The sequence below is a fragment of the Phacochoerus africanus genome, chromosome 2, assembly GCF_016906955.1.
Source record: "Phacochoerus africanus isolate WHEZ1 chromosome 2, ROS_Pafr_v1, whole genome shotgun sequence".
NCBI lineage: Eukaryota > Metazoa > Chordata > Mammalia > Artiodactyla > Suidae > Phacochoerus > Phacochoerus africanus.
Genome location: NC_062545.1, coordinates 52033955 through 52050505, shown reverse-complemented (window position 1 = coordinate 52050505; position 16551 = coordinate 52033955). Strand labels below are relative to the sequence as shown.

The following is a 16551-nucleotide window of genomic DNA, read 5'->3' as shown; positions in this document are numbered from 1 at the left end:
TTTGGATTCACCCCTCAAGTCAATCTACCTGCAAATAGCAGACACCACAGCAAACAGACTTGCATGGCAGCCTGAAGACAGAAGGCCTGCACCTGCAGCAGAAGCCACCCATGGTTCAGAAAGCTTGGCTGCCTCTGGGTTGAATTATTAGCAAGCTTGCAGACTTGCTCCTGAACTTGCTCACTGTAATTGTAATGATAATTAGATCTCTCATCTTACAATTCCTGCCTCTCACTCACAACTGGACACACATTTCGGAACAGAAAATAAGCGGTGTTTTTAAGTTCCTTCAAGTCCCCCAGTGGAGCATTTATTACGTAAAAAATAATAATGCGATTGCAAGGACAAAAAGGATATGATTCCTGCCCTCAAGGAGCACAATAAGTGGAACACACAAACACAGGACTAAGTGGAATAGAATGTGTTTTCATAGGTGTATATAATATTACACAGGCCCAGAAAAGAGTTAATAATTCTGACTGGAGAAGAAAGGAAGTACCTGGGGAAGAGGTGAAAAGGTTAAGAAAAAGTTTTACAGAAGATATGGTTATTTGACTTTCCTCTCTGAAGAATGAGGAGAATTTTTACATACACCGCGAAGGAAAAACAAAAGGTATATTCATTAAAAAGACTTGAGATGCAAACTAATAAAAAAGATTAATAGAACTTATGAGAAAATTAATGGGACAAGTGTGACATCAGAAATAGACTAGAGCTAGGGAGCTCCTGTCGTAGCTCAGTGGTTAACAAATCCGACTAGGAACTATGAGGTTGAGGGTTCGAGCCCTGGCCTTGCTTAGTGGGTTAAGGATCCGGTGTTGCCCTGAGCTGTGGTTTAGGTCACAGACTCGGCTCGGATCCTGCGTTGCCGTGGCTCTGGCGTAGGCTGGCAGCTACAGCTCCGATTCGACCCCTGGCCTGGGAACTTCCATATGCTGCAGGTGCGGCCCAAAGAAAGGGCAAAAAGACAAAAAAAGAAAAGAAAAGAAAAGAAATAGACTAGAGCTACAGTATAGTCAAGGGGAGGGGTCTGTTCTGGAGAACCTTATCGAATGAGAAAAAGGGGCAGAAGAAATATTTCCAAATTATGTGGTTGGTTACATGTCAAAGCCAACAAATTAGAGAAATGTTTAGGAAGAGTGCATTGTCTGTAAAAAGATATAAGGGGCATAGTGAATTTGATTTAGACCTCTGATGCACACAGAGAGGCAACCACTTAGAAATTTGGGCTTAGTTTACAGCAGAAGGTTTGGCCTGAGAAGTCACAATGGAGCATTGTGTCTATATGTATTAGAGGGGCAACTTTCGATAGACAGGATTTCGGGGACGGAATGGGGTGCAAAAGAGGAAAGCTGAGGGTGAGACAGGGAGGAAAATGAGCCTGTAAAGAAGACTGTCCCAGAAACAAGGTGTTAGGAAATCTGTAGAGGGTACTTAAAGAAGGGAAAAAAATGTTCAAGAGGCAGGGTAGTGACTATAACGTGTTGTAAGATGCTGCTGGACAAGGATGCACCTGAGGTATCCCATGGCAGGGTTTTAGCATGACAAAGGGGCAGAAATCAGGTTGCAGGATTTCCCAGGAGATAAAAAATGGGGGCAGTAAGTATAAACTATTCTCTGATCAGTCTTTAGTAAGGCTATGCTTTCTGTCAAAGGTCAAAGAAGAAGTTAAAACATCTGAGAAATAGGATTATTCTTCAGGGTTCTAAAAATCATTGTTTCTGAACATTTAAACATACTCTGTTTTAAAACCCAGGAAAGGGAAGTTTAGTAGGCTTAAAACTCACTCCCTCCTAATTGGGAAACACAGGGGAACTGATGACCTGAAGCTGACTCTGACATAGATGAAGAAAGGTACGATGAGCTGGACCAGACCTCCTTGTAAACACGCACTGGGATTTGCTAGTGGAAAGGTCAAAGAGTCCTGAGCTATTATATGTCTTCAGGAGGGTTATACCTAGGCTTTCTAGCTCTTTCGTTGTAAATAAACCCTGAACTTCTTGACTGGACTGGGCAATGGGATAATCCATATGTAGTTTTACTAGTTGTGTGATCAACCGAATATATAAAGGAGTTGCTCAAACAAGGAAATGACTTCCTTTGCAACCAGTGATTCCACTAGGATGTCTCCAAATGCATCTGTTAACCTGGATCAATCCATCCCCATAAGGGAGAAAAGGCAGGTCTGATGGGTTTGGAGTCTTCAGGAAAGCAACATGCTGACTGTGCCTGGGACCCCTTCGTCTTGGGATCATTAGTGAGGTGTGGTGTTGTGCCCTGGGCTGGCATTAATAATTCCATCCTCTGTATTAACAGAGAACTTTATTTGCTATAAAAGTTAGTGAGGATACTTCAGAAAAGGGCATTAAGTAAGTACAACATCATATAAATGTTCACCAAGATGGTTTAGAATCAGCGAATTGTTTAACCTCAGTATGTCACAAAGCTGTGGAAATGTGTCACTTTCTCAAGAACATGAAATTGTTTCTAACACAAATTTCCTCTAACGTGTTTCCTATTGCGTATAGATAGTAGCAGTAATCATCTCTCTGGTCAATCAGGAAATGAAGTAACCTGGAAAACCCTCAAAGCTACCCCTCTCTACTCTCTTCACACCTTGTTGGGTAAATACAGGTGCACCTTTCAAAGAGCACAGAGTCCCCACTGCTGCTGTTCCATCCTGTCTCTAAACTGCTCGGAGGTCTGTCTGTGCACAAATGGGCAACATCCTCCAGACCAATACACATATACACCTTCCGTAATTTTCCTGATGACAATGCAGCTCGCTTCATTTTCTTCTTGAAAAGAAAGCAACCCTGATAAATTAAAGATCATTAGTGATACCAATTCCTATCTTTCCTTTTTTTTTTAAAAATGGGAAATTTCTTTTTGGTTGATATATGGAGTGGACGTACGTTTCAATCACATTTCTTTTTCTTCTTTCAAAAGTAGCAAAAGTGAGTGCCCTTGCAGAATAACTGTGGCCAGATTATCTATTTACAGATTGACCTGCTTTAAGGGTATTATCCAAGAGGTTAAATTTACCAACACATAGACTTGTGAACTCTATGGCTTCAGTGTAACAAGAAAACACATGCTGCACAGGCTTCAGCAGAGGAATAAAACTGCGCTGTCCAATACAGAGCCAGAAGCCACTAGTGGCCACCGAGTACTGTGAAAAAAGGGAATGCAAACTATCTCATAACAGTTTTTAATTGATCGCATATTAAAATATTTCAGATTGATACTAAAGTATGAAAGTTAATTTCACATTTTTCACATGGCAAGAAGAAAATTTTAAATTATACATGTGGCTCAAATTATATTTCTATTGGATAGAACCAATACAGATGATATTTAAGATATGAGGGTACTGCTGTAGTCAGAAGATTCTACTCACTTTAGACTATACTTATTTTCATACTAACAAGAAACGTAAAAGAGAATAATAATAACTAAAAATATTAAATTTTTTCTTGATAATCTTGTATTTAATTTGAGGGGGAACTATATAACAAATGAGAATAATGAAAAAATTTCACTTGTGATTTTAGAAAAGTCCATAGTCAATTCAACTAAATTTTCTATTACAGATGTAACGAAATACAAAATATAAGTTAGATCCTATTGTTTTCTATTACAAATTTTGCTAATCTAAAAGAATACAAAATTAAAAAGTAGATTTTTTTTTTAGTTAGACTCTTATGAGGACACTAAAAATGAGTAGTCTACCTGTACCTAGTTTTCATTTCCAGAAATAACCATCTCGTAAATAAATGAATAGAATCGGACTAGAAAGATTGCTAAAGAAAAGCTTGAAGCTGCCTCTGAAGAGGAGGAAAAAGTGGTTAACATTAGCACAACTGAACATTTTTCTTCAGGATTTGTGAAGAGGTGGCCTGCAAATTTCCACTGAATGACTTCTAATTGAAAAGATCTAACATTTATAACCAAGACTATCAACTATAACCAATTTATTGGAATAGAAAGTTCTACCCTAATGGAAAAATCAGCTGCCCACAATTAGGAGACAGTGTAATACACAATCATTGAATACCTTTGAGCCAATCAATCAGTTAAAACTATAAAGCAAATTTATATACGTATGTGTTCATATAATGTGCATTTATTTTTGTAAGGCATCAGGAACTCTATGATAAACATACCATTTTGTTGTGAAAATATAATTTAATGCAAAACATGACCTCTATCAAACAGCAAGTTGATTTTAAAAAATGAATATAGATGCATGAGGGATGATTCTATCTAAATGAGACTCTTGTGTTGAGTATATGGAAGACTGTTATTGAAGCTATACATACTATTCCTCTGCAGCACTACTAGGAAAGTTATCTTCCCCTCCAGACAACTCACTGGCCCTTATAAAAATATCAGCATACTGAAGGCTCCCTGAGTAGGTGTAAAGAAAACCATTTAACAGCAACAAAAGGGAAGAAGCAGCAGCCAGAAGCAGTTACAAATCACATCACACCATTTGCAACAACATTCATGGAGATAGGTGTATGTGTGTCCTCGGCTCATCCACATACACATATCTCTACACAGACGTGTACAACAAGGGAGGGAAATGCAGACAGCCAGCAAAGTGAACATGGATGGATAAACCTGTGAGACAAAACAAACAAAGTGGTGGAAAAAGAAATCACTAGTACAATGTGACAGGAAATTAAGAAAGTCTTTATCATATACCTTTCTCGTTCTGGTGAATGCAAACTAGCATCTGGTCTCAAGCAGTTGGTACTAGCACTCCTCGCCCTGTCAAGGGAGGGCTGCAGGTCACTAGTGCCAGTGCATTGCATCCAGGGTAGAAGAGAAAGACAGAGAAAACAGAGAAAGGAAGACCAGTTAGAGAGGAAAGCATCGAGTCATGTCCCCTTTACACAAAGTGCAGAATCTCTGTGACTCAGTTCATAAGGGTGTGAGAGCTGACAGGATGGCAGTGCACAATTTTGTTTAGAAAATGAAACTAAACAAAGATTATGCTTGAATTGCTGCGCATAATTTTTTTTAAAAAAGGGTCTCAGACTGAAAAAAAAAAATGAGGCTAAGTCACACCTACTTATGAAAAAAACTGGATACAGAAAGCACTAAAACAAAATGCCTAGACCTTCGTTACCAAGGACAGATGCCACACCAAAACAAAATGAAGGACAGCAGAGGAGGAAAATTTTACAACTCAGCTACTGTGGTTCAAACGCTAGACAAGGGAGGTGGAAGCTACCACTTCCAAACGTCCTTACCTAACCAGTGTCTCATCAGTAAACCTCAGTGCTCTCGAGTGAAAGCATTCATGGTGGAGGGGTTTGGTTTTAGAACGTGCAGGCAGAATTGAGCTTCACAAAGTAAAATTATCCAAAAATAAAATAATATAAAATTAATTCTCATAAGTGAAATCAACAAGTAAACCAACAAATAAATGACAAAGAAGACAACAGCTAGCAATCTGACATTTGAGTAAGGGGAGTTCATTTAGAGAGATATTTGAGGATAGGTTTATAATTAAGGCTTTTTGAGACATCATTCATGTTCGTGTATAATTAATTTTAAGAGGAAATGCTAATGCTTTATGAGAATGTAAATCTACTATTTTAAGTAGGAGAGGGATTAAGGGTAGTTTATAACTGGGACTCACTGTCATGACTCTTACCTGTAAATACTCCAGTGAGAACAGTTCTCTAATAAGGGCATCTTGGGCGGTAATGTTTTATAGTGCCTAACATGATGTCTGGAACGTGGCAACACAGACACGCAGGAAACAGAAAAATATATATGAAGTGAATTTTATTAGGATAGGAAAAAAGCAGGAGACCTATAAAGCTACAAACACAGATGGATTTTTTTCTTTTGCTCAGAAAAAAACACATGATTATTTGAAAGTAGAATTAGAATAATTAAATAATGGAATCATAGGCATCTGTCTTCATCATTAAGATAAAGATTCAAAACTAGAGTTTAACAGCCTTAATTTGAAAATGATTGGCTAACTACCCTCTAATAATTAACCAACATGAAACTTACTATTCAATATCTCATTTAATATTCTACCTACTTCCATGGAAATAACAACTAAGAGCTAAAAGTAACTGATCAGATAATTTATGCAATTTGAGGATTAACCACATGGCTAATGGTGAATATTCTGCTAGCAAGCAAAGCATCGACTGGCATTTCAGGGATAGGGCTGGTCCTGGTGCTGATTACAGTAAAGGAAGGCAGATCCAATAAAAGGGTGATGCTGTGGGGCAAGTTCTTTCCATTTTCAGCTTCTGGAGACAAATCTGTAGGTCACATTTATCACTAGAAATAGGGTGAGATGAGCATCAGCTAAATACCAAATATGAATTCTGATTTGGCAGGAGATGGCAGAAACAAGGCCCAACAGCATCTGAGTTTCTTTAAAACCTATGAGAGCTTCTGGACTGTCTACACCACCAAGTGCAAACGAAGTCCAGTCAATTGATTTTTGGATAATTTAATAATGTTTCTACAAATGCAACTGTTGATTCAGAAAATCTATTGTCCATGTTGGCTTACATTAAAGCGTGATCAATCGGGAATGCAATAAAGATTTGCTGAGGACATACTAAATATAACACCCCACTAGTTAAATCACATTTATACTAATGGTTCAATCAGGATATCTCTTACAGCTTTGGTTTAAAAATAGAGAAATGGATTTTATAAGAGGGAATAACAGGGGTGATCTATTTTAAATTTTGGAAGGGGTCAGATACATGTTCTCCAAGGAAATATCTGGGTGAATTTTAAACATATACAATTTTCTAAAGAGTAATCACCTGTACTTTTGTTCATTCATTAATCCATCCATTCAACTAATACTTGAAGATCTTCTATAGGCATAGAAATAAAAGTAATAATATCTAGTTTTTATAGAGTACTTAAGTATAATATAAGAACTTTATGTATATAAACTTTGATCTGTGTTAATAGTTCCATAAGACAGGAAATATGATTATACCCATTTCATAGATAGAGAAACTGAGGGATAAAAAAGCAAATGGTTTGTCTAATTTAGGTCAGCATTTTTTTAAGTGGCAATGAAAGGATTCCACTCCACAGTCTGATTCCACATCACTCACCTCAAAACACTAACTTACTACACTTACCAAGGGCAAAAATAAAGAAACAAATATGAGGAAATAACATTAAAAATGTATTAGAGTACCACATTCAAGCACAGATGGAGGGCACTTTTTCTGAAGCAAAGGATTCAGCTTGCCTCACAGAAAATAGAATCTTGAACTCCTTACTTTGGTAACAGGTTGCTATATAACTTTTCTAAGCAACTGGTTTAAAAGTGATTTTCTTGGGAAGGCAGATTTGCCATTCATGGGCTGTGAACCTGGATAATTCAAGCCAAGTCATCAAACCTTTTACTATATCTCTAAGATGGGAAAAATAACAACCTTTAACAGGGGTGCTGTGAGGATTAAGTGAAATAACAGGTGCAAAGGAAACAGGACCTGGTAAGGAATCCACAGCGTTTTCTATACAACACTACTTTCTCAATGTTTTATGAACAAAGTGTTAGATACTGATAATAATGGGATGAATTAAACAGTTTGAGACAGATTTCTGTAATACATGACTTTGATATGCTGTGGATACAAAACCTCCAGAGAGTGGCTTCAATTTGCAGAGCTTCCAAGATATGTTTTGCTCACAAACTCTTCAACTAGTGGAACTTCATACAGGACCAACTTCTCACAACACATTTTTGGAAAAATTAATTTAGTGGAAAACTTCAGAGAGACCTAATTTTGAATCCTTGCTCTGTTACGTATTAAATAAAACTTTCTCAGCATCTTTCTTCATCTGTGAAATGAGGATAATAATATTCATGTCATACAACTATTGCCAGGAAGTTGAAGTTAAAATACATTAAATAATTACCACTGTGCTTGGTACTCAATGTTATCTTCCTTGTTTACTTGAAAGTAGTAAATACTCAGATTTTATTCTTAAAGGTCTTAAGTGATGATGATAGAATGGATTTTGAAAATAAGATTGTCCAAAATGATGAAACTACTAGCTTACTATATTGTGCATACCCTGATATTTCACCTTTAGAATATAAGGGAAAGAAAAGCAGCATATTTGGCAATTCTATTTAGATTACTCATGTGAGTACGTTAAAAATACATTTTTCCCCCATTTTTCAAACAGAACTGACATTCCTCACTTTTCCCTGGGGCAACACACACAGGGCAGCAATTTTCCCTGGGCTAGTTTTAGGTCTAAAGAGTTAGTTCTTATTCAGGTGGTCATGTTTGATTCCTGGGCAGAAGCACACGCCCACACAGACATTAGAAACCTGCATTTGTGGTCGCATCAGGGGCTTTCTGGGTAAAGCTCTTTCCTGTTTGCTTTTATTGGCCAGCATATTTGAAAGAGTATATCCTTGTGTTGGTTTGTTTCACCAAGTTACTACTCCTTTACCTTCTATTAACTCCACATTCGCAATAAATATGCACCAACTCTATTTTATGAGTAATCTGTAAGAGGCTTTATTTGGGACATGAGGTATAAGACATAATGAGATGAAAAGAAGCTAAGCTCCAATTCAGAGGAGACTATTATGTCCCCTTATCTTCTCATCTTTAAAGAGACATCTTACTGTGACAAGCCTTTATGAGAAAGTTTGTAGTGTAGCATTTCTGAGCTGGTGGGAACACGAAGGAATGGAAGGCTTAGAATTTAACAGGTTAAATATTCTCACTCTTTATCAGAAGGGAACTGAAGCTCAGCTATTAAAAATGAACTGTTAAAGATTTTATTAAAAGCAAACAATATAAAACAAGAGTAGAATCCAAAAATAAAGAATAAACAAAAATTTAAAAAGGCTAAAACAAAGCAAACTTATGAAAACAGTAACACTGCCATGCACAGCAGATCGAACGTCTTGTGTCTTGATGGTGTGTGTGTGTTTGGGAAGGGGTGGGAAGTAGGGGGCTATTCACAGCGAGCATTGAGAATTTTAATTGCACAAATTGGTTCCTGGGTTTTAGGAACATGTAAACAGTTCCACAGAGGCTCAGCAGCCTCTTGATTTTGAATACACAGCTAGAAAAGCAGTCTGCCTGGATCAGAATTCAAATATATCTGGAACGTTTTCCACAACCTCCACATGAAACAAAACCAATTTTAAATACTGGGAAAATTGATTTCACGTCTTTGTAATAAAACCACTGAGGAAGCAGAGTAGAATGGAAAGAGTCATCACACACAGTTACCGTCACCAAATCCTGTATTTACCTGGTGGTGTGTAGGCATTCTGCACTTCGTCCTCGTTTTGCTCTGGGAAGCATAAGAAGCTCACTGCACAGACAGGATGGGTGGTGAGTGAAACAGATAAGTCATGAGGCATTAAATGACATGGGTTATGCCAATGGTATGCAGATGAGAACATGAAAAGGGAAGAAACCAGATTGTCTGCACTAGCATATTTGCTTGAGAGGTTAAACAAAAATAAACATGACAGTATTTCAAAAAATTTAAACAATAGAGTACAAACATTATGGTCCAAGCCCTAGCTATTGTGGATTTGCTCTTGTATTTCAAAGTGCTTGTACAGAGCATTAAGACAACACTAAACTAAACTGAAACTTCCCCACATAAGATGTAGAAATCTATTTCCAGTTTTAGACACTTGGTTATTTTAAAAACCTTTAAATGGCTTATAAATCTATCCTTTCTGATACTAATGGGACCCTACAATTTTTATTTCTTGTTAGCAATTCAAAGTATGACAATTTTCATGGCTTTTATAATCACTAAAAATGCAATATAACATTATCTTCACTTTTACCAGCTAAGAACATACTTGATTAGAAATGTTTTATCTTAAAACATACTTTTTCTACACTCAAATTAATTTCACTCTATTGAATGCCCTGGTCAAGAAGTCTTTTGTTTTTCCCCTCCTCACCTAAATTCATGGTGACCCCAATGAATGCTGACAAAGGGGCCCTCTTCCCTCAATGCACTCAACCTGAGAGGCGTGGAATACTCTTCCTCAGACTAGTTCTCTGTTCTGGTAACACCATGACTCCATCTCTCGAAAGTCATGGTACCTCTCCCCTTAGTAAGGTGACAATTAGGAAGGTAAGAGGTTCTACTTAAGTACTGGGTCCTTGACTACACAACAAATATCAATCACTCACTGAGTACCACCATCATTTCCCTAGCCCTCCCTGAATGTTTCTCCAATTCTAAAAAGCCAGAAAAGACTATTCAACCAGGTGGGTGTTGTAAGAACCTAAATCGGGTCCTGTGCTTGTGGTCAGGCATATCACAAAGGAATGGGGTTGGTCTGAGAAAGCCTGCAGGCACGCACAACAGTGTCACAAGGCAGATGTTTAGTAACTGTGTCCAGGAAATACCTTGGTCATAAATAAATGAAGAACTAAACCTAAGTACACATCCAGACAAGAGGGAATCCATTTCAATATTTTGTACTTTATAGACATTTTAAGTCAATACATTTTATGAAAAGTAGGTGTCCTAAAAACCATTATTACTGAAGTTCTCACAGAAGCTCTGTGACCTGACTTTCAGATGACTCGTATTCGAAAACTTTTTATTACATAAAAACATAATTTTATAATTATATAAATCATATCCCAAAGACTGCAATCCAAAAAAAATAAAATATTTGAAAACTGCTTATGTGGGCTTGCTTCTATAATTAGGCAAAAGCTTCTAAGTCAACAACAAACTGTACATTTAAAACCAACTAAACAAAAATTTTTATTTTGTAAAAAAAATGCACATTTATTATGACAATGTAATATTAGCTAATCATTCCCTAGAGTTGCATTTCTTCTAGACTATCTTAATAGTCATTCCTTGAGAGAAGTTCAATTTTGAATGATGAGATACTTTTATTCTGTTATGTACTATGCCACAGTATCTCCCATATATGAAAACTGAGCAAATAAAACATATAATGTTGCGACCACAATTTGAACAAATACCTGTCTTGTTCTGATAAATACTGACTATCCACATCTCTGGATCTGTGGTCAACTGGACTTCGGGAGGCATCATGGTGTCTGGTTGGAGAACGTGACCTTCTTGTTGGATGAATTTCATCTAAACTCCTAAAGTGATTAAAAAAATTCACATGTATCAAAATGTATCATCTTCCCCAAAGGGGCTGACAGACTAAGAGGAAAGAATGGACAGTAACTGGCAAACAACTGACAAGGTTTGACAAGTCCTGGCATCATCATTGAACACCTGTTCTATTTATTTATTTATTTTTCCAAACACCTGTTTTAAAAGTATTCTCTACAGTTGCTTTGCCTGTGGTGCATTTATTCAACCTCCTTTCTTACTGCTAGCAAAAAAAGGACTGCAGTTTTCATCTGCATACTTAATTAAAATTTCAGAAGTATATTTCAGGTTAAGATGAAACAGCACAGCATTTCTTAGGCTTTGTGTGCTTTTCCAAACTTTCAGTGTGTCAAAGAGACAATCCCAACTTTCTTAAAAATACATTCTGCCTCAACCTTATCTTCTCGGCCACTTCTCTGCACAGGCTCATTCATTACCATACAGTTTCTCCCAGTAGGAGAAAACAAAAACAAAAACAATAACCTAGCAAACAGAACACAAGACAGCTATTCACAAATCGTGCTTTTGACATAAACTTCCCCCACTCCCTGGGAAATCTCCAGAGATTGGAGAACAGAATATGGCATAGGTTGGGTAATAAATTAAAAAAAAAAGCATTCTGCCTCCTAAGGATTCTGAAAAATATAATTTTATTGACCAAACCATTATTTCATTTCAGTTAGAGTCTCGTGCCAGTTTGCACTGTATTTTAATTTTAAAAAAGTACCATCAGGGATGCTAAGCCCTTATCAGAGCCTACCTCTGTAATGGCACATTTGGTAAACGTGAACGCGGCCTGCCCTGATCATCGCCGCGATGAGGAGACACAGATCGTGAGCGGTGATGAGTTGTTCTCTGCTGCTCTGGCACAGTTAATGTTGCAGGTTTGCCTTCTCTAGCACTAGACCTATAGCCTACTGGCAAGAGTACACACAAAGAATTAGTCAGTATTCTTCTATAATGTCAACGTTAATGTGGAGATATCGAATTCTACAGAAAGCAGCCATTGACCTATGAAGATAAATGCCATGCAGCCAGTAATTACCAGGCTTATCTTCAAAACTAGTAAGTATACGTACACAGAGTGTAACATATACATGCAGGAGAGCAGGGTACAGTTTGGCTCAGAGGTACCATGGCAATACTGAATATGAAAATATTGAGTAATGCCTCAGACATCAGGATGGGTTGGGATACTATTTTAATTTAAAGAATGAATGAGTTAGTGAATTTTCAGCAACACATATCAAGCACTTGACAGTGAACTATTATTAATATGCAAGTCAATGCTTAGAAATTTGGTATCTCTTTAAATGTTATTTGAATTTTTCTTCTAAAGGATAAATTATTTCAGTTGGATTTCAGATGGCTTCACTAATAAGAAAACAAAAATGATATCATACCAATTTTAATGAAGAAAAAAGAGTAGCAGGTCTTCACTAGTACAAATACTGATGGTAAATTTTGTGAATCACAAATAATGCTGCAATTTTCAAATTAAAATAGGGTACGAGTGGAGCTGATCGTGACAATGATGCAGCGCAAATTAACCCTCCCAAAGAAACAATTATCAAACCTACCCAGACATCTGAAACTATTCCACAAATGTGTTAGTAACTTAACACAATCAAAGTAATACAGTTAATGTAATTAAAATTAGAAATAAATTCTAAGCCATTCTCCCTTAAAGTAAAAAAGGTTTCTATGGCCTCCGATGTAGTTACAATAAAACAGCACAGTAACAGTTTAATTAAATTTTTTTTCCACAAGGGTCACTATTGCTATTATTAGAAGGAAAATGAAAAGTTCTGTGGCCAAAGGAAAAATAATTTTATTTACGACTACATAAAATGTACACAAACCATGAAAATATTAAATTTAATTGGGTAGCTTTAACTGTTGTTCATTTATTTACTTGATAACTCCCACGTTATTTTTAAAATCTGCCATGTTAACATCATCAAAGTCAGACTAAAATTCCCCAGCACTTTATTTATTGTGATTTAAACAAATTTAAACAATTTAAAATAATTTTAAATTTCACATACTTTCATTTTATGACAAAATAATAGCAAGTTAGGTATTATTTTGAGTTGCATGTAGGAAGTTTCCTTGTTCAGATGTATAAACTGTAATATTAAATATAGAAAGAGACCAATTAAATTTACATGTGGTGAATTTATTTCACGGCTCATTATAAAAAACTGTGACTGTTTTTAAAGAGAATTAATCCAAAGTCTGAATTACTTAAACATTTTAACTTACCAGTTAGTATCATCTGAAAACATTCACTATGAATTATATAATAATTATAGAAGTTCAATATTGAATTGGGAGCAGCATTTTAAGATTTCAATGACTATTCAGGATATATAAATGGAAATTTTAGATTTGGAAACAATCATTGTAACTTAGAAAATTTAGGCATCTTGATGTTTAAAAGGGTATAAGTAATTTTTTCTTAGTTTCTTATGTATTTACATATAAATTAATACCTTTTTTCTCCTATCCTAAGATTCATTTTTAGTTCTTTGCTTTTCACAAATTTTTTTCATATTATGTTTAACTTATTGTTGACAACATTCACTCTGCCTTCAGAAAAAGGTAAAATGGAACTACTATCTTATGCTCATTTTGATGTTTCATTTGGCTCAAAGTTAGAGGTTTTTCGGTTTGTTTTTTTTCCCCCCCGCCCATTTTCTGAATTTGCAGTAATGGTCTGCAAGTTGAAGTTGCCAGAATCCTTACCTTAGACGAGGGCATTTTGTATGTAGTTATTTCATTTTCTTAACCAGCTAAAATTATTTATTTTAAATAACAATAAGGCTATGACAACTATAAAAGTAATATATAAAATGTATTTCTGGAGGTCCAAACTGCTTAAAGATGGTAATACATCAAACAAGAGCATAGAACCCTGTAAATCTAGACAAGCCAGCATATTAGAACATTCAGGGTTCAGCTGTGGTAGAATAGCTAAATGAAACTTTCCAGCTTCTTCAGGAAACATACAGCCAGAAGCTTCACTGAGTGCACTAGGCAGAGTTAGAACTGGCAGCCACATGTGAGCAGAGTTCTCTCCATATTGGTCACTAGGAACTGGAGAAGCAAATCTGTAATCAGTCTCTATGAGTACATGGTAATGTATCAATGCACTTGCTTGTTAACTTATTCCCTCGCTTTATTTTAGCTTCTTGCTTTTATTTTACTATCTTTCCTCTTTATTTTAAATGTGTTGTACATTACTGTGTGACTTGCTATATACTCTATATGCCACACACATGTATCTTTCAGAAGCTACCATATATCCATTTTGGATCCATGAAGAGGACTCCTAAAACATAAGTCAATTCCATTATCTGCTTTATTAATTTACAAAGAAATCTCTGGAACATAAAATATTACTTAGTGGCTTATGTAACTTATTAGCTTATTCTATTAAAAGCCTGCCTCATTATATTTTAAATGCTAAATGAAAATGGGTATTATCTGAACTGACCATTTAGACACTGCTTCTATATGATAAAAGGGATTGTGTGTTTGCAAACACCATGATATAGGACATATCATGAGTTGTCTATGTTCTATATAATTCCAGAATTCTAGATTCTGGATGTCCCAAAATGTTTCCCTGGGAGCAGCAGGGAGGAGGGAGGATGAGCTCCCTGTCTTTCCTGTGGCAATACTTCAAGGTTTAGTCACAGCTACAGCCCATAGAGACTGAGGGTTCACTTCTGAAGGATGGGGAGGGGAGAAGTTCATTCATAGAGAAACCCAAGGGGCTTATAAGTAGATGAATCGTGATTTCAAAAACTCTTGCTTGAAAATGCTATAAAATAAAGAATGCTAATCCATACACAAAAATATTTTTTCTAGAATATTGTAGAATTCAGTGTTCTTTGGTGGTGGCCAAGCACTAATACCACCTGGAGTCAGTCCTATTACTTACATTTTCGCTGTTATCAATGTGACTCCTCAAGTATTTATTGAATTAGCCATTCATTCATTCACTATATTGCCTCATCATAAGAATGTGAAATTTTAGGGGAATGAAACATGAGAACCACCCACGAAGGTAAATTCTATTTAGGTGAGGTAGAAATGACAACATTAAGGTAAATTAACAGCCAAGATTATTTTAGCAAGGTTTGATGACTCTTCTATGAGGAATTCTCTGAACCCTATTTCAATATGCCAGTGGATACCACATACAACTACTTTCCACCTTTTGATTTAATTAAAAAAAAATCCAATATTCTATGAAACTCCCTGTGAAAGTTTCTGTGTAGAGTGTGTCCAATTGTTACCATCCTTTTAGAAATCAACAAAATCAGAAAGCAAAGTATGAAATGTTGTCCACAATTGTCCACTATTATTTAAAACTTACTTAAAACTCTCACAGTCTGATATCACAGAGCAATAGCTAAGTACACATATATGTGCAGAACCAAATTTATTGTTTTTAGGGCTATCTGCTACTTTTGTACAGTGACCAAATACTATATTTTCTCTGAATTACAGGGAGCAAATATAACCTAATTTTAGGGAACGCTCCATAATTTTATCTTCTTTTAATGGAGTTGTAGCTCTCTAAATTGTGACCTCAGTTACCAGTGTGGGATCTGTCTATTGACTTTACCAAAATCACTGCCCTCAAATTAAATGCATCCCCACCTGAGAAATTATGTAAATTAAGGGGACATATGTCAAAATCGTCCTAAAGAAATGTCTTTAATAACTCATTTCTATATCCCAGGATTTTCTATTTAATGTCTTCTTATATGGATATTTCCTTATTTTTCATTAGTAAATAAAAGGTTCAGGTTTAGTGCCAAAAAAATAAGCCTTTACTATTTGGTTTTACTCACTTTCTGACCAGTGTCAGATGAGAAACAAAGATTTGAACTGCACAATGTCACACAGATTTTACTCATCTGTACAATGACCAAAAGATAGTGACTTAAAATGAATATTGAACCTTTCTAAAGCATTTCCTTATTTTAAAATGTACATACACATCCTAAGTATAACCAGTGGTGAGCACATCACAAAAGCATTAAAAGTTAAGCCATGCCACATGCAATTTAAACCCTGCCATGCACTTTTCTCAGTATATTCCATGGAAGCCTACATTCTTTTCAGAAACAGAGAGAGGAAAATCATAGACATACAATAGGAAAAATAGAAGAATGGGAATTTTTATTTTAAAAAATTAACGGTAGCCTTTCAAAAAGATGTTTTCACTTAAGCTCAGAGCACAGTGAAATGATGAATTTAACCTTGCTGGCCATGCTCCTAAGGGAGAACCTGACAAAATAAAGTGGGGATGTTAATAGGTAGTTACTGGTCCATTTTAAACTTTCCGGATAATTTGGAACACAAGTCACCATG

At 36.0% G+C, this 16551-nt stretch overlaps 1 protein-coding gene across 1 annotated transcript in view; it reads right to left on the bottom strand.

Moving 5' to 3' along the window:
- The window catches only part of RIMS1 (regulating synaptic membrane exocytosis 1), a 461151-nt gene that overhangs the window by 136018 nt on the left and 308582 nt on the right, over positions 1 to 16551 (bottom strand). The window contains 5 exon segments of the mRNA XM_047760358.1: positions 4711 to 4800; positions 5669 to 5746; positions 9298 to 9360; positions 11019 to 11144; positions 11921 to 12077. Of these exon segments, the coding sequence (XP_047616314.1) occupies positions 4711 to 4800; positions 5669 to 5746; positions 9298 to 9360; positions 11019 to 11144; positions 11921 to 12077 (514 nt within the window).